The 19332-nt window shown below is 40.5% G+C and overlaps 1 protein-coding gene across 2 annotated transcripts; it reads right to left on the reverse strand.

Annotated features, from left to right (window-relative positions):
• Positions 9889 to 19065, reverse strand: ZNF706 (zinc finger protein 706). 2 transcript variants are annotated; one of them, XM_018058317.1, is made up of 4 exons: positions 18786 to 19065; positions 15342 to 15478; positions 12777 to 12884; positions 9889 to 12097 (listed from the first exon to the last, which is right to left on the reverse strand). In XM_018058317.1, exons 2-3 carry the CDS (start codon positions 15474 to 15476, stop codon positions 12789 to 12791), a joined length of 231 nt encoding a protein of 76 aa, XP_017913806.1. In that variant the 5' UTR covers positions 15477 to 15478; positions 18786 to 19065; the 3' UTR covers positions 9889 to 12097; positions 12777 to 12788. The 2 variants fall into 2 exon arrangements, with proteins under 2 accessions (XP_017913806.1, XP_017913804.1); XM_018058315.1 differs by lacking the exon at positions 18786 to 19065 and adding an exon at positions 18389 to 18407.

Consider the following 19332-nt stretch of genomic DNA (forward strand, 5'->3'; position numbering starts at 1 on the left):
AACACAGTCAACTGTCTACTCTCCATCTCAGACCTCTTCTTTCACTGAATGGAATGCTTCATTTAAAAACAACAAAGCCTCTTGCCTTCTGAGATGGGCCATTCTCTCTCTGTGGAGAGCGTTTCTCTCTAAATAAATCCACTTCTTACCAATCACTTTGTCTCTCATTCAATTCTTTTTGCAATGAGACATCGAGAACCTGACCTTCATTAAATCCTGAGACCAGGGTCACAACTCCTTAGAAGATAATGTTCCTGGACTTCTCTGGTGGTGCAGCGGATGAAGAATCTGCCTGCTAATGCAGGAGACGTGGGTTCGATCCCTGGTCTGGGAAGACTACACATGCCACAGTGCAAATACACCCAATGGGCCACAATTACTGAGCCCGTGTGGCAAAAGTACTGAAGCCCACCAGCTACAGAGCCCGCAAGCCACAACCACCGAGCCCACGCTCTGCGATGAGAGACGCCATGGCACTGAGGAGCCTGTATACCTCAAATGAGAGTAGCCCCAGATCGCTGCCACTAGAGAAAGCCCATATGCAGCAATGGAGACCCAGCACAGCCAAAAATAGCTTAAAAATGACAACCAGCTGTCAATGAACGAAGATGGCTTTGCGTGATTAATGTGTTCAGACTTCCCTGATGGCTCAGCAGTAAAGAATCCACCTGCAATGTAGGAGATGCGGGTTCGATCCCTGGGTCGGAAGATCCCCTGGAGAAGGGAATGGCAACCCACTCCAGCATTCTTGCCTAGGAAACCCCATGGACAGCATTCGACAGGCTCCTCTAGGAAATCCCCATGAACAGAGGGGAGCCTGGCTGGCTACGGTGCATGGGGTCACAAAGAGTCTAACATGACTGAGCGACTCAACAACAAGAAAAGTTGCATTCCTATCTTTTAAAGCAGATAAATCATGCTTGACTCCTAAAAACCTACAATAAACTGACACACTGGTTCTCACATGAAAAAAAAAAAAAAATGCTGAGACAGACTCCTGTGCCAATTTTGGGCTTGCAAAGGCAATTTCTATAAATCCTAACTAGATGTACGTCTCCCACTTAAACTGCCTCTTCTTGGTTAGACTTGTGTTTCAGCCTGTAAGACCTCTCTTTTAGTTTCCCTCCAAACTGTGTGTCCTCTGTAAATTGACCACATGCACATACATATGCGTGTAACACACACACACAGGTTACACTGGACAGTACAGGGCTTTATGGAATTTGACATGTTGACACATATCTATTAATCCCATCAATACAGAAGTCCACAATTAAAGTCCACTCAAATGTACTACAACCTGTATGAAATCCTGCTATCCTGATTACAATAAATTACACTGCCTTGTTGAAATTAAGACATTAACAAGCTGCCCCTTGATCTGAAGTATATTTTTACACACATGTCATCAAAGGACAAATATTTTGTAAACTATAAAGTATTCTACATGTACAGCATTGCCTGTAACAAGTACTCTTTATGGGCTAAGTCACCAAAAAAATGTAAATCCCCCCCCCTAAAAAAAAGTAAATCCAAAGAAGTTTTTTAAAAAATAATCTACAAAAGCATTGCGAATGGCTTCTGGCAATTTAGGGAATGCTCCATTGGAAAACAGCTGCATGCTCTGCCATTAACATTCAGGTAGACACAGAAATAAGCCAATTCCTTAAGAACCCTAAAAGACCATATACATCATGCTGCAACAGTAAGACTACTCCAGGTGGCTAGGAGAGAACTGGAACGCATCAGGATGTCAGAGATAGGCCTCAAAAAACAGAGGAGAAGAAAGCTGACACCCTCATTACAAGGCAGAAAACTATGTGGAGGCAAGAAAGGGGTAGTGCGAGTTACTCAGGACAGTGAGTAATTCACACAGCAAGAGCATGGCATCAAATACGGCAGTGGAAGGGGCAGGCTCTGAGCATGCGCTGCAGCCTCAGGTGCAGGACTCAGCCACGGCCCAGGTGTGTGCGTGCGCCTGCTGGGCGATGGAGACCCCACCTGGCAGCTTCAGGAGACGGGGATGTGACTCAACTACACAGGACATTAGTCCAAGCGAGGAAAAGGGAGATTCACAGTAAAAAGATGGTGTACACATTTACCTAGAGACTAAGAGCACATTTCCCATCCTGCACTTTCTTTAACATTCTCTCTTGTGTTTTCTGAAAATCAAGACACAATTATCTCTCTAGCCTCTGGGCAGCTTCTCACCTGGGTAGCATCTCATCCTAGAATGACAGTTCAGATATGAGTATCAAATTTTGTAAATTTATACAGCTGAGTTGTGATTATAATCAAGGCCAAATTTAACATTCAATGAGATCACGTGCCCCTCTAGCATTTCATTATCATGGGTTCGTTTCTAGTGAGACTTTCACAAAATATATGGCGTATCAATAGGATTTGCTAAGGCAGCACTACCCAACACCCATTCCTTGTTATTGTGACTTAACTGAAACAAGTAAATTATTTTTATTTACTGCTTTTCAGGAACTTTACCCTTCTAAAATTTAGTCTCCTTAACATTATTTTTAATAGTTGGTAGGCAATGCCAAAGAATGCTCAAACTACCACACAATTGCACTCATCTCACACACTAGTAATGCTCAAAACTCTCCAAGCCAGGCTTCAGCAATACATGAACCGTGAACTTCCAGATGTTCAAGCTGGTTTTATAAAAGGGAGAGGAACCAGAGATCAAATTGCCAACATCTGCTGGATCATCAAAAAAGCAAGAGAGTTCCAGAAAAACATCTATTTCTGCTTTGACTACAACAAAGCCTTTGACTGTGTGGATCCCAAGAAACTGGAAAATTCTGAAAGAGATGGGAATACCAGACCACCTGACCTGCCTCTTGAGAAATCTATATGCAGGTCAGGAAGGCAAGTTAGAACTGGACATGGAACAACAGACTGGTTCCAAATAGAAAAAGGAGTACGTCAAGGCTGCATATTGTCACCCTGCTTATTTAACTTCTATGCAGAGTACATCATGAGAAACGCTGGGCTGGATGAAGCCCAAGCTAGAATCAAGGTTGCTGGGAGAAATATCAATAACCTCAGATATGCAAATGGCACCACCCTTATGGCAGAAACGGAAGAGGAACTCAAAAGCCTCTTGATGAAAGTGAAAGAGGAGAGCGAAAAAGTTGGATTAAAGCTCATTCAGAAAATGAACATCATGGCATCTGGTCCCATCACTTCATGGGAAATAGATGGGGAAACAGTGGAAAAAGTGTCAGACTTTATCTTTGGGGGGCTCCAAAATCACTGCAGATGGTGACTGCAACCATGAAATTAAAAGATGCTTACTCCTTGGAAGGAAAGTTATGACCAACCTAGACAGTATATTAAAAAGCAAACACATGACTTTGCTAACAAAGGTCCGTCTAGTCAAGGCTATGGTTTTTCCAGTGGTCATGTATGGATGTGAGAGTTGGGATTGTGAAGAAAGCTGAGTGCCAAAGAATTGATGCTTTTGAACTGTGGTGTTGGAGAAGACTCTTGAGAGTCCCTTGGACTGCAAGGAGATCCAGTCCATCCTAAAGGAGATCAGTCCTGAGTGTTCTTTGGAAGGAATGATGCTAAAGCTGAAACTCCAATACTTTGGCCACCTCATTAGAAGAGTTGACTCATTGGAAAAGACCCTGATGCTGGGAGGGACTGGGGGCAGGAGGAGAAAGGGATGACAGAGGATGAGATGGCTGGATGGCATCACCGACTCAATGGACGTGAGTTTGAGTGAACTCCAGGAGTTGGTGATGGATGGGCAGGGAGGCCTGGTGTGCTGCAATTCATGGGGTCACAAAGAGCCAGACACGACTGAGCGACTGAACTGAACTGAGGCATGTTTATTATGTATTCCTCTTTTCCACATTAGCACATTTTTTAAACAATGCTGATCTTCAAGGAAAAAAAAAATCAGCACCTGAGTAGAGTCCTGAAGAATGGATATTACATCCACACGAGCCTGGGCTTAGATGAAGAGAAGAGAAAGCATTTCAGTGAGAAAAAGCACAAGAAGAAACAGGAAAAAAACAAGAAGGGTATGTATGAGACACATTATGCACTGTATTTCAGAAGAAGGGCATGGGAAAGGGAGAGAAGGGGAGGAAAGCTAAGTTATTGAGCACCAGTGCTTAGCATCAGGGACTGGAAGGGACTCATATTGAGGCTGTCATTCACTCCTTAAGTCAGAACAATCCTCTAAGGTCAGTTACTAGGTTTCTACATTTTGTAAGGAGACTGAAGATTCCATAGCTCAGAAAGGTGAAGTGACCTGTCCGAGTTCACTCAGCTAGGGAGAAGCAGAGCCAAATTTGAACCTGGATGTTGTCCTTTTTCTCACTGGGTCATTCAAGTATAGCTTTAAACAACCTCCTATTCTATTTAAGGAACTCTGTTCCTATCAGAAATACTGGCTACTCAAACCCATGCTTAAATACAGTCTGTTTGGTTGAGAAACCTATTTATCTATTTTTATGAGAAATCTAAAAAGATCTAGAAACACAAAAGCCTATTGTTACTGTAAATTGAACTCACATAATAAAAATTACTGTCCTTTTCTTTGTAACAGGCAGAATATCAATAAATCAAGCAAATTTCATCATCCTTGAATAAAAAATATGCCTTATATGCAAACCGTGGTTTTACACTTTATCTGTTAAGATGTCCAGCAAGTAGTATAGATAGATCCTATAACTTTTGTACTTCATATAATTAAGACGCTCAAGCTCCACTACAAATTAAGGAAATACAATACACCATGCTTAAGCTACCAAATTCAAGGAAGAGTGCTAGTATCCAAAAAGTGGATGCAATAATATTCAAGGTCAAGCATAGCATGCTCCCACTCCCCTCTGCTACCAGCCTTCTGCTCAGGCTCTTTCTCATCTTCTATTTTAATAAAGTACAACACATTCTTCAGAATCATGACCTACCTCCTTGCATGAGCTTTAAAGTTTATGATGCTGAATTCTAAATGTGGAAACAAAGCCTTCTGCATAAATTTGAAGAAATCTAAATGATCAACAGGGCAATTATTATACGACCAAAAAAACATAGCAAATCTACCCTTTGGATCATTGTGCTGCGCGCTCAGTCACTCAGTCGTGTCCGACTCTTTGTGACCCCATGGGCTGCAGCCTGCCAGGCTCCTCTGCCCACGGAATTATCCAGGCAAGAATACTGGAGTAGGTTGCCATGCCCTCCTCCAGAGGGTCTTTTGAACCTAGGGACTGACTCCACAAAAATTCACTTACGAACTTTATATGAAGAAAACTCCACTTGTTATGTTAGCGAAATGGCACAGCACAAAAACATAATATGCAAAGAATCACATGCAAGTGTTTATTAACTTAAACATATTTGCCATGTATGCACAGGTATATATGTGTGTATGTGAGACAGAATATTCACCAAAAAGTTTCTGTTATGATGTTTTAATATTCAACTTTACTATATTCCCCAGAATTCCACAGATAATGAAAATGTATTACTTTTATAGTGAAAGTGAAGTCAGTCAGTCATGTCCAACTCTTTGCGACCTGGTGGACTATAGCCTACCAGGCTCCTCCATCCATGGGATTCTCCAGGCAAGGATACTGGAATGGGTTGCCATTGCCTTCTCCAGGGATCTTCCCGACCCAAATATCACAGACTTGCTGTTGTCGGGGGCCATTTAGAGCAGAGGCAAACCTCCCTAAACACAGGTTTTTGGATCCTCACAGTACCACCGCACTATAGCAGAACAAAAGTCTACCTGTAAATTTGCATTCTTAATGACACTGAATAATCCCAAGTTCAATTATGGACAGGGAAAGTGCAAGAGGTTGTAAAAAGATCTCTATCAAAACAGCACCAACACCATATCTCACTGTTGAATATTAATCCTAGTAACATGTCACTTCCCTGTCCCCAAACCCTGAAAGGGCCCCCGTGGTATTGGGAGTAAAATGAGCTATTCACTGCAGGGTACACGCGTCGCACAATCTGCTCCCCTTCGAATGCCTGCTCCCACTCTGAGCCGTGGACTCAAAGGCTCTCATTCACAAGCCTGCTGCTCTGGCTGCCTGCTCACTTTCTGTCAGAGGAACTTTGTCCTTGCCTGAGCTCACCCAGCCACCCTGACTCTGCTCCCCCCGTGCACTGCTCCTCCCCAGCACAGGCCAACCTCTCCAACCCACGCACCATCTCCTTCCTATGTATTCCTGTCGACATTACTGTCTCTAAGACATGCAGAGCACTTAATATAGCCTAAAATTATATAAATATGATAACCCTTAAAACAATTTTAATTTCTAAAGATTAGGGAACTTTGTTACATTTTCTATAATTCATCGCTTTTATATAATGCTTTACAATTTGTATGGAGAAGGAAATGGCAACCCACTACAGTACTCTTGCCTGGAGAACCCCATGACAGAGGAGCCTGGCGGGCTACAGTCCATGGGGTTGCAAAGAGTTGGACATGACTGAGTGACTAACACTTTACAGTTTATAGAACAACTTCACATATATTATTCTCAACAAATGTAACAGAATGCTTTAAGAAACAAAAGCAAAAAAATAAAACAACAAAAATTTTTTAAAGAGCACGCTTCAGTAATGATGTGCAGTTTTGAAAACTACTCATTCACAGTCTACTGCCTAAAGATCTGGGAGAACAATACTTTTCTTCCCCACAACCCACAGATAATTTTAATGGTAGACAACAGTTGAACATTTCATAAATAGAAACAAACCCCCTCATATCCAGTCTTGGTTTCTAAATACCATTCTACAATAAAAGAAATCAGGTCTCTTTGGAGAAATAGCTCCTTCCAGGGTTGGTGCAGGGAACACACAAGATTAGCCCGGAGCTTCCCACAGTAATAAGGAAATGCTCAAAAACGAACGGGGCATATCAAAGGGACATGTGAGACAAAGTGAAAGAGCTCCCGATGGCCAAAGCCAGAATAATCTGAATAGCAAAATAAGAGTACTGAATCCATATGGATATAAACAAACGACTGAATAAACAAATGTGGAGAACAAATCCTCCTTATAATTTCAAATAATGTACATATTTTCCCCTCCAGCAGGTGGAGCTAAATCCCCACTCCCCTTGAGTAAGGGCTGGACATCCCAGTACTTTAAAAAGACAGCATATGGAAAGAAAAAACTAGTGATTTTCCAGTGGAGAAACCTGACCCACAGCACTTTAACCAAGGGACAGAGGTTAACATCACCAGTGATGTCACGTGGGGATCATTCATCCCCAAGATGATAGGTGAAGGGCACTTCACCTTTGTGGTTTTCTTCCCAAACACCTGTTACCCCAACGTAACCATGAGAAAAAAGACAAATTCAATCTGAGACATTCTACAATATACCTGCATGCACCTCCAAGCTGTGAAGGTCATAAAGAATACGGCAAAGACTGAGAAACAATCACAGGCCAGAGGAGACCAAAAGAGACGAAATAACTAAATACAGTGTGGTATTCTGGACTGGATCCTGGAACACAAAAAGGCTATTACAGATAAACTGCAGCTGGTAACATACCAGCGATGGTTTCTTAGTTCTGACAGAGAGAATAATGTGAGATTATAATATCAGGGTAAAGTGAAATTGGGTGTAGGGACAGAAGAACTTTCCGGTACTACCTTTACAACTTCTCAAGTATCCCCAAATTTAAGAGTTCATGAAAAATTTCAGAGGCGGTTCTTGCCTCTCCTGCCTTCCGAGATGGCCCACAATCTGCGTATGGAGTGTTTCTTCCCTGGATAAACCTTCTTCACCACGAAGAAAAACAAACAAACAAAAATTCAGAGATCCAAATCAAATAACATGTAGAAGCATCCCATATCAAAATCAGAAGCTTTCAATGTGGTTAGCCCAGAGGATGTCTGACTTGCAGTCAGCGCTACAGACTTCCCTTCCTTCCTCAGTACAAGTGTTCTACACTAACAGGCAGCACCTCTGAACCCATCTGACCACTTCCCCTAAGCCCTTTGGATGAAACGATGAGCAGGAATCAAAAGTCTGAATAATACGGTACAAACAATATAAAGTTTATATGACTGTCTGTGAATAGAGGCATTTCGGAGTTTTAAAAGCTAGTTAATTTTACCAGATATTTAAGTCTCAGTAGGATATATTAAAATAATTAAATAAAACAGATTCAAGGCCTCTGAAAGACAAACCTTGCCAGTATCCCACATTTCCATTTAAGAATTTCTGGATATCATTGTCATTTAAAAAGTAAAATAAACTTAACATTTACAAAAAGCACTTCAGGGAATTCCCTGGTGGTCCAGTGGTTAGGACTCAGGGCTTCCACTGTTGTGGGCCCAGGTTCAATGCCTGGTCAGGTAACCAAGATGCTGCAGGCTGCGGGGGCGTGGCCAGTGACCTTAGAAACTGATATGAGTGAAGGAGGCAATACTGAGATTTTGAAGTAGATTACATACAATATTACTTTGATATTAAACATAAATTAATATGAAATCAAAATTTAGGCCAAAGTGGTGTCTTTGGCAAACCAGAGATGGTCACCTTAGCCATAGATCTCATTCTGAGAAACACTGTTAGAGGAAATACTATGATGGCCTATTTCTTAATTAAAATTTTAATAAATTAGAATCCTAAAATGCAGGTCCCATTCTGAATTTTACAACACAAGTGGTGATAAAGTGAAATACTTCTGTCTACCAAACCCTAAGCTGTTATTATTAATATCATGTAAGAAACAATGATACTGTATAAATTTAAAAATGACTAGAAAGGAATATGATTTTAACAGAATTACTTCACAATACAGATATACCCTTATGGATCTAAATAAATGACTGAAGTCTGTCTATGAGTAGATTTTAAATTTGGAGCTGTATTATATACAAAAAATTGGAGCTAAACAATGGTTAAAAAACTCCCAAAGGATGGTAACTTAGTAAACAGTATAGCCAAAGAACATTTAAAATAGAAGACATTTAATTTTCAGTTTAATACGGTAATCCACAATTAATAAAGACAACTTGTACTTTCATTAATAAAACATCTATTTTCTCAGCCAAACAGATAGATGTTTTATTAAATCTTTACACTGGGAGTAAAGAATTTTCTGAAACTTCAACAGATAAAATTAAGCTAGCTTGAAAGATCTCAGAATGTAAAGTCACAGTAAATACAACCCCCTAGTGTTGATCCTCATTGTGATACACTCTAAAAAGTATATTCTCTGACCAAAATTAAACCATACCAAAAACTGCCCCCCAAATGAAAATTCTAGCACAAATGAGTTAATGCAGAAACAGAGGTTTAAATATATTTCAGTTATAGTTTGGACTGTGGTGGGTGGGTCACTGTATTATAGAAAAAGCCCTCTATATTAACCACATTTTAAAACAGGTACAGTACAATCCACATTCTTAAAAAATGAAAAACAAAGGTTTTGGAGGGGCAAAATAGTAATGCTGGTAAAGTCTACCTTATTCGTGATACATACATCTCAGGGTTTAATTATGACGTGATTAATCAGCTACACAGTAGCTTAACATAACACAAAAAGTGTAGCTCAAATCTGAGTCTATGTCTTTAAGGACTTATCCAATTTAATTAACTGATCTAAGCATTTTTTGTATATTATTTTTAGATTAATAGTCGATTATTTCCTCTACTAATTCAATATAGCAAGGTTCTAAGCAAAGCTTTTTTCTTTCTTCTTAAGTATCCTATAGATCCCAAATAGATAAAGGGAAAACACTGAAAAATGAAAGAAATCTGTCACCCTTAGAACTACCAATTCTACACTCAAGAGGCAATTCTGAATTGAAAAGAAATTTTTTTAAACTGGGAAGAGGCAATATAAAAACCTCCCAAAATGTAGAAGAAATTAGACTAGTTTAGTTTTCTTTAATATCTTCTTTAATAAGACATTACAGCACACAACTGAGCCCCCAATGTGTCAGGTAAACATGGGGATGTAGATCCATAAGAAAGAGAACGGAAACAAGTGTCATCTTAACCCCATTCCTTTTGGCAACTAATGGTAATACAGAATACAACAGGAGCAATTCTGTGTATTTTATCAAGTCTTCGAAGACACCATAACAGTTTTATAACGAACTAAGCTGTCATCTGTTAAAGAATCTTCAAATTAAATGATGAAGATGCTGAAAATCTTCCCCTTCTCGTAGATTTAAGCCAAACAAAAGGGGACTGCACTAATAATCCTCACATGAAGTATAAGAATGTTTTATCAACATCAGTGGAGCCATTTCCTTATCACTGAGATCTAATTAAATATGGTGTCTTCAGCTGCTTATAAAAAAGGGTTAAACACAAGAACATAATGCTTTTATTCTGAATTACAGTCAATAAAGCAAATTAAAAAAAAAAAACCCAAAACTTGTAAAAGGTTTGTAAATGATCTGTTACTAACATAAACATACATATGCTCAAAGCACTTTTAAAAACTTTAAAATTGTAATTGAACCATAACTTCTGTAATACCCACTGTAAGCAATTAGGTAAATTCTAATATTCTAGTAACCAACATATTTGGAATTAACAGATAATAACTCTGAAACTGAGGAAATTAAGTACATGGAAAAAATGACTATTTTAAAGTAAGAGTATAAGAAGAGGAGTTGCTAAGAAACTATCACCACTGAAGCTTTTTCTTGAAAATATCTTATTTTAAACTTACACTAAAGACAAACAAGGTGGGCAGAAAATGCACAGCTATAAAACAAATGCAGTGATGAGTTACAGCAGAAAGAGGGAATGCATTTTGTAATCAATCCACAGGATCAGATCTGCGGCTCTAAGCAATACCAGTAAATATTTGCATGTTCTTCCTATTAAATCAACTTTAAAATTTAAACTGAGTTACAGCGGTTTCACTTAGTATTAACAGTTGGCAAAAGCAAATTAGAAGAAATCTAAAATTAGTCTTTTTTAATTGGGTAGGATTTACTGCATTTATCGGAACCAACCCACTTCCCCATCCTTAAGAGTAAAAAAAGAAAAATGTGGATATTGGCCTATTTTAATACTTTTCTAGTTCACATGGAAGTCATACTATACACAGTCTTTGATTTTAGGAACCAGCACAAAGTAAACTCCTAAAATCAACTATTAACTTAAAAAGGAAAGAAAGGAGACGGTTCTGGGAATTAATCCAGCCACAAGTCATTCCAATCCTTCCGTTACTGCAAAATCCATTCATAAATTGGCCAAATTGTTATTAACTTCCAAAAACCCCTTCCAAAATTACGAACTTCAATTTCAAATCAAAGAACTTACACAATTTTCAAAGAATCAAGTATAATTTATAAAAGATAGCGCTTTACCAGTTCACAAATGTTCCATATTTTATATTATACAACAGACTGCTTATTTCATGTGGCGAATACTTTAGAACGTAATTTTTTAGAAGGGCTTACTGACAACCCAACCAATCTGAAGAATATATTAGTTATCTACAGGCTATACCTGGCTGGCAGGTATAGCCAGGTCACATAGCAAGCTCAAATAGTCCAACCTCAATCACAGGAAGAGGGAAAAATGACACGATTGCAATATACTAAGGCAGCAGGTAAGTCATTCTTCACCTAGGTCAGCAACTGCCAATAAAATCCTGTGCACAAATTAGTGAATGAGTCTGCTCTGGTTTAACTATGAACCTGCCCCTGAACTGAGAAAAGGACCTAAGAACTGCGCTTGCAATTTCAGCTGATGAATTCATTAGATTTTTATAAGGCAAATAATGTAGAAAGAACAGAATTTCTAAAACCATTTATCCTGTGATGTTGTAAAATCAAAGTACTACTTTATTAAATGAGTTATTTTACACAATATGAACATCAATATAATTACAATTGTAAAAAAATTTTTTATAACAAGGATGGACTGATTTTCAGATTTCCAAATCAGAGTCAACTGTACATTTACACAGAATTGTCTTTGCATGAAGCCCAAAAGGGAACAGCATAAAAATGAGTGTTTCTGTAGCCCCTTTATTTTGCTGATCAACAGTTTGTTAGAAAAGCAGCTGCAGGTTTGTTACCTAAGGTCTGAGACAGTAGAAGAATCAAAGGTGTCACGTATCCACCTATAAAACATAAGATGTTCAGTGAATGTGAGCATTACATAAATATGATTTACACGTATTTCAGGTGTCTTTAAAAAAAAAGCGAAACATGCCTAAGCTATGAAGTTAGCCTGACAGATCTGTCAACTAAGTTTTATAAACAGATCTTTGATGAATATAAAAAGAAATAATTCTCATACATATACCATTACCATTTAGGAAAAAAAATCCAACCACACAGAAAGTACAAACTGCTTATTTTCAAGTGACTGTCCAGTTTATAGTGAATGCCTACATCCTATCTTATATTTTAACGTACTCTGCTAAGCACTCTAAGTCAAATACCAACAAAAAGGCACTCACAGACTATGGTCTGCATCATTTCTGGGAGCAAGATCCTCAAACACTTTTATAATGGTCATTTTCTTTAAACTGAAAACTCCTCCATTCTTGGACTAGAGTTGGCCAGCATCACCTCATCCCATTTTTGGCTACAGTGGTAAAAAACTTAGAGGTTTCAAAGGCATTGAAAGGATATGGTCTGGGGAAATGGACTTCTAACAATTGCAAAGTTAAATGTTAACTTAAAAGAGGGCAGTAATGAAGTCTCAGCTAGAAGATAGAAATCAATTTTACAATTACAAAAGATAATTCTGCTCTTGTATACAATCTGACATTAACAAAAGAAAATGTCAATTACCTGTAAACAACTTTATGCCTGAACATCAGCTAATTCTGGAGGAAGTGGAGTCTTAGGATGCTTGCTCTCAAAGTGCTGCTTGAAGGTCTTAGGGTCTGGCATTTGTGTCTAATTTTTAAAAGTGTGCAAAAAAGAAGAGTTAGACCTGATTCACGAAACAAAAGTGTGCTTTTAAAATCCTAAGCCTACTCATGATCAACAACTACTGCAAAACACTTTTAAATTCCTTTAACTTACTGGCTGACACATGAAAAGGACTTTGTAGCAAAGAAATTCATAGCATATCCCACATTTCACATATAAAAAAGGGATGGGTCAAAGAGAATATTACCTGATTAACAGCAAACAATAGATAACATTTACTGGATATGTTAAGCATTGTTACCAAACTTTTCACAGAATCTTCCAGTAATCTTAAATCAGTTTTTACTATCTGCATTTTCTGTGCTAAGGAAACTAAAACCTACAGTTTAATTTGTCCAGTACCTGTGTTTAACTTAGTACTAGATATTTCAGACCTCAAATACTATACTACACTGACTTAACTAGACAAAGACATTCAATTATTTATTATTTAAGCACATTACATTAGATAAAACATTAAATAAACATTTTTTGTTGCTGTGAGTTCTATATGAGATACTCTAGTATTTTCAGAAAAATACTCAGAGTATTTTTTCATTAGTAATTTAGTGAAATTTACTTTTACCTTGTCTCTTTCCAAACAGAATCTGAAGCTTGCTCAATCTCATTATTTTGTGTATATCAAAACTCAATAAAAACAAGTTATTTAATTTAACAGATTTCTTCTCTTAATGAGAACTTCTAAGGAGTCAGGAATTCTTTCATTGGTAATGACTTCAATAAAAGATTAACTTTAGTCCAGGAATCAGTCAAGTCTTATCAATATCCCTTCCCAACCATGGGCTTCCCAGGTGGTGCAGTGGTAAAGAATCTGCCTGCCAACGCAGAAGATGTAAGAGACATGGGTTTGATCCCTGGGTTGGGAAAAATCCCCTGGTGGAGGAAATGGCACCCCCTCTCCAGTATTCTTGCCTGCAGAATCCCAGCGAAGAGTCAGATACAACTGAGCAACTGAGCCACTTCCCATCCATACCACCAATTCTACCCAGACATACTGAAAAAAAAAATGCCTGCTGTAACTGAAACAACCTCACCATGCACTTTTCCTTTGGCACTTTTATTTAATAACTTCAAGGGTGGTGACCTTAGGGGACTTCCCTGGTGGCACAGTGGATAAGAATCCACCTGCCAATGCAGGGGACACAGGTTTAATCCCTGGTCTGGGAAGATTCCACATGCCATGGAACAACTAAGCCCAAGCTCTAGAGCCCATGAATCTCAAGTACTGAACACACACACACAAGGGCCTGCAACCCACAACTCCTAAGCCTGAGTGCTACAACTACTGAAGTCCCTGTGCCCCAGAACCTGTGCTCCTCAACAAAAAAAGCCACCACAATGAGAAACCTGCAGAGTATCCCCCTGTCACCGCAACTAGAGAAAGTCCACTAGCAGCAGCAAAGACCCCTCGCAGCCAAAAATAAAAATACTAAGAAGAAAAAGTAGTGAGTTTAAATAGGCAAAAAAAGACCCTAGCCTGGAATTTAAGGAAAATTTCTTCGTAGCAGTGTGGTCCAGAAGATGGGCTCCGGAGGTGGACCTCCAGGGTTCAGATCCCAGCTCTCCAACATACTAGCTGAGTGACCCAGCACAAGTTATTTAACTCCCCATGACTCAATTGCTCTTCTGTAAAATAAGAATGAAAGTACTTTATGCCATAGAGGAGCTGTGTGATTAATGGGCGCATACATGGAAAACATGTGGCTCAGTGTCTGGCACCTCGTAAGCACTCAATAGCAGCTGTTATGATTCTTCTTCAATCGAATAAAACACATTAATGCTAGTCAAAGCCCTCAACGTGAATATACTCTAGTTTTGTAGACATAACTACAAATTTAGCAAAGGAAAAAAAAAAAAGGCCAAGTATATAACCAGAGGTGTCTTACATAGCTTTAAATTAAGCATGTAAATCTGACTTTTCTTATGAAGTTCAAAGTGTATTATCTGCCCTTAAGAAGATATCTTTTTTCTCTATGAGGAAAGGGTTTTTGCTTTGTTCATTCCATCTCAATAACACCAAGAAAACTGTGTCTGGCCAGAGGAGCTATTCCAAAAATATAATTGTTGGGAGTTTTACAGCAGTTCAGTGGTTAGAGGACTCTGTGCTTTTAGTACAGGGGACACAGATTCAAAACCTAGTCAGGGAACTAAGATTCTTATGTGCCTCAAGGCACAGACAAAACACATACACACATATATATAAATCATTGAATAGAAGAATGAAGATGGGCTCCTAACACAATCACCTCTCAAATCTATTTCAAGTAAAGCATTTTTCTTGCTATGTTTGCAAAATTTTAACCTATACAAACCAATCCCTAATGAAAGAACTGTCCATGAGAGAACTATGCCTTTCAGATAAAACTGGGCACATTCAGGGTGATACGGCTGTAGGAAGCTACGTCTTTCAGTTCCCCTTACCCTACAGACAGTGCAGGTATATATTAAGGCAGCTTTGGCAGCAGCCTTCTGGTCATGTCCTTGCTTCTTCTTTTGTCCAGCTTGCTTTTTGGCATTTTTCTGCTGAGACTGAATCTTCTGCTGTCCACGAGCCATATCTGAAAACAGGAGTTGAGACATTAGAGCAAAATCTTAGTACGGCAACACCCCAAGAACTGGACAGCTGTTTTATAGAAACACTAGTCAATCAAAATGTATGGATTTTCAAATTCTCACATACAAGGTTACTAGAGGATAAACTGATATAACCACTGCAGAAAACTAGTCACCTACGCTGTAATCTCACAATTCCACTCTTGGTATATATTCAATAGAAATGCAAATACGTTTTTGTACAGCAAAAGGTACAGTTCAAGAATGCTCAGTGCATCTGTTTCCAAAACTGGAAAGAATCCAAATGCTTATTAACAGTAAAGGAGACACATAACGTGTGGCAGACTTCCGCACTGGACTACTACGCAGCACTCAAAGGGAAGGCTTATCACAAGCAACAACACGGTTATATCTCAGTGTCAAAGGAAAAGAAGCCAGATACAAAGAACCTGTGTTGCATAAAGCTTAGCACAGTCAAAACTAATCCAGGAAGTAACAATGGGAAAAAAAGGACATGAAGGAGATTTTTGGGGTGCCGATAATGTTCTGTGTTTTGATCCAGGTAATGGTTATACAAGTGTGTTCACTTGTAAAAATTCACTTAACTATACACCTAAGAACTGTACACTTTCCTGTATGTAATCTTCAAAAGTTTACCTAAGACAGTTTAGCTCCTTCCCCAATCACTTGATCATTTTGCAAAAGTACTTTCCCCTTTGACCCGAGATTCTTACAACTTTAAGAGAAATAAAAGCTGTCATCCAGTGCCTCTAAAGAAATTCACAGGAGCAGTGGGAACCATCCTCTTGAATACTTAGGTTTCCTAAAATTACTGTGCAATTCTTTCTTTAAAAAATAAAAAAATTGGTCTTCATATGACTGCTGGACAAATTATTAAGATTAAAGGGGTTGTTGTTCAGTTGCTCAGTCATGTCCAACTTTGCGACCCCATGGACTGCAGCACGCCAGGCTTCCCTGTCCTTCACCATCTCCCAGAGCTTGCTCAAATTCATATCCGTTAACAATAAGGGTACTTTTACAAAAATGAAAGCTACCCCTTTTTACTACTGGCAATCTGAAATTAACACAGGTTAAAAATTAGGGGAAACATTTTTATTTTTTCAATAAAGACTTAAGACAACAAATTAAACCTATTCATAAAAGGTCTATAATAAGTTGGAGCTGGTTTTTAAATACTTTAAAATAGGATCTTTAAAATAGGATTTAAGTAGAATCCCTATGGATAGTTTTGACTAGCACTGCAATTAAATTTTACACTTTTAAGTCATTTCAGGACATGAACACACAATACACTTATTAACTTCACCAGGAAAGAGTGTTAGCTTGTTCTGACTAGAACCTTAACTAGATAAGAGGTCAAAACAGTCACGGAAACACCCCAGTTTCTCCCAAAAAGAAAAAGGGGAACAACAACAACAAAAAAGCACACCCATAGGCCAAGTTCCCACTAGCATTAAACATCAAATCTAAAAGTCAAAATACAAAGGAAGATCAATCCTTTTCTAGGAAGCCAGCTCAGCATTTCAAAAAATCACAGAATTTTTCAGTATGGCTAGCCTAATATAGGAACCCCATTCCCATCAAATAATGGTATATACAATCAGATGTGTTAGCCACTCAAGACTAAACTTCCATTTTTGTTATTTTTTAAAAAACCAAATCCTTATTAATTCCAAGTCAAATGAAATGCTTTTTTAAAAAGTATATTTATGCCAAGTTTACAAACCTATTCCCATGGAAACAGATTTGGACACTTCTGCATTATTTGAATGATAGGTATTCAATCTTTATGATATCTCAATGTTTATAACATTCTTAGTGTCTCAGTGTCTTAGTATCAGTACCTTAAGTCAGAATACTTCAGACTTCACATGGATCTGAACTCTTCCACATGATGTACGACATGTATGTTAATACACTGATTATGGAGGTAACCTCTTAACTGTTTTACACTGTATAAAATGGCAAGCTACTAATTCTAGAAGTTTCTTTGATATCTAGAAGTTATTAGCTGTTCTGCTAAAATATTCACGCAGTGATCTGAAAAAAGCAACTTCTGCAGTTACCACTGCTGATAAAATACATTAACAATACATTTTCCCATTCTCATTGTCATCTCACAAAAGTAACAAAAAACACATAACAGCTTTAATAAAGAAAAGATTGTGGTTGCTGTTATTTTTAAAACAGAAAACACGAGGCAAAGGAAATTGAAATCAGTCTAAATGCGTAAGGCAGGCCCCTAAGTTCTAGCGACACGCTTGCATTGATTTCCTTTTTGAAAGCAGAAATGCAAACGAACAAACCACCTGCTTTTGGACAGCTCAACTTAGGGCTTGCTCTCAAGCCAACTGAGTTTTCCACAAAATCTTAAGCGTAACTACGCATAACTTCTCCTTGATTAAAAGCAGCGAACTGAGGGGCAAGAAGTCATTTACAAATACCTAAAAGCTGGCTTATAACTCTTTATTTTGTATGGTCTTCCAAGGGGGGCTGTAAAGAGGGAAGTAAGTAAAGCGAGTAATGAGTTCTTACAATATGAGGGGCTCTTACAGGAGGTACCAAGTATAAGCCTTGCCCCAAAAGAGCCTCCTAAAACCAAAACAAACGAGTAAGAGAAAAAAATTTTGGATCCAGGAAGTAGGATCATTTTCCATTAAGTATCTGAAAACGAAGAGGCCCGGGCAGTGAACAACAACTTGACTCCGGCTTTTTTAGTGAACTAAGTCCCTTTCGGAGAGGAGAGAGGATGAAAGGGCCGGCAGTTAGGTCTATCTTCGCCAGCACTTCGCTGAGCCCGGCTGTTAAGCCCGGCACACCTTCCTTCCCAGACCGGCCTCTCCCGCCTGGAAGAGAATTCCTCCTCTTTCTCGGCCACCGAAACCCCTACCTACCGGCCCCTCCTCACGGACCCCGGCCCGAGACACGCCTCCCGGGGGCCTCCGCTGCCCGAAACCCGGCCCCTTCGGCCACCGGGAGCTCAAGCTGAGGGAAACCGACCAGCTGCTGCCGCCAGCGGGTAAGGTTACCGCTCCGCCGCCGCCGCGGCCGGCCTGCGAGCCGGCCACCTGCAGGGCCTGGCGGGCGCCCGAGCTTCCCCTCCTTCCCGGCGGCCCGCGCCGGGACAGGGCAGGCTCGGCGGCCCCCAAGGAGGCGGGGCAGGCCGGCGGCCCCTCGCGACCCGCGCTGACCCGCCCGCCCCATCACGGCCCCCGCCGACCCAGCCGGCAGGCCCCCCACCCCGGCTCCCGGGCGTCCTGCGGCGTCAGCGCCGCCCCCACAGCCGCTCACCCGGGCCGGGACAGTCTTGCGTCGGAGAGACCGCGCAGCACGAGAGGGCTTGCGGGGGGAGGTGGCCGGAGGGAGAGGAAGGGGAGCGCGCCCAGCACCGCTTCGGCCTCCTCCACCCGCCAAGGAGGGGAAAGGCAAGAGCCGGCAGCACAACAGCCCGCGACTCGCACCCGCCACCGCCGCGCGCGCCCGCTGCCTCTGCCTTGAGGGAGGCCACTAAGCCTCGTGCTCGCGCACGCCGCGCACTTCTCCCAGTCTCCCCAGCGCCGCCTGTTCCGCGCAGCCCCCGCCCACTCGCCTTCCTGCCCCGGCCTCCCGCCCCGCCTCCCCATCGCCCCACCCGCACGCGCGCCTGCGCCTCTTCCGGTCTCGCGGGCCAATGGTAGCGCGTCCCTATTACATAAGTGCGAGGGGCGGGGCCTGGCCGGGACGGCGGCCTCTCAGAGACGGGAATGGCAGGGGACGTCGCGCTCTGTCCCCGGCGCCCCTCCCCTCCGGCGTGCTCCCTTCTAGGCGGCTTCAGCCGGCCCCGGGAGCCGCGTGATCT

Source organism: Capra hircus, chromosome 14 (genome assembly GCF_001704415.2).
Source record: "Capra hircus breed San Clemente chromosome 14, ASM170441v1, whole genome shotgun sequence".
In the NCBI taxonomy this organism is placed as follows: domain Eukaryota; kingdom Metazoa; phylum Chordata; class Mammalia; order Artiodactyla; family Bovidae; genus Capra; species Capra hircus.

Coding starts and splice junctions, on each gene's coding strand:
- ZNF706 (XM_018058317.1), bottom strand. CDS start 15,476: ATGGCTCGTGGACAGCAGAAGATTCAGTCTCAGCAGAAAAATGCCAAA. Junction 12,885..15,341: donor ATACCTGCACTGTCTGTAGG/GTAAGGGGAACT, acceptor TTTAAAAATTAG/ACACAAATGCCAGACCCTAA.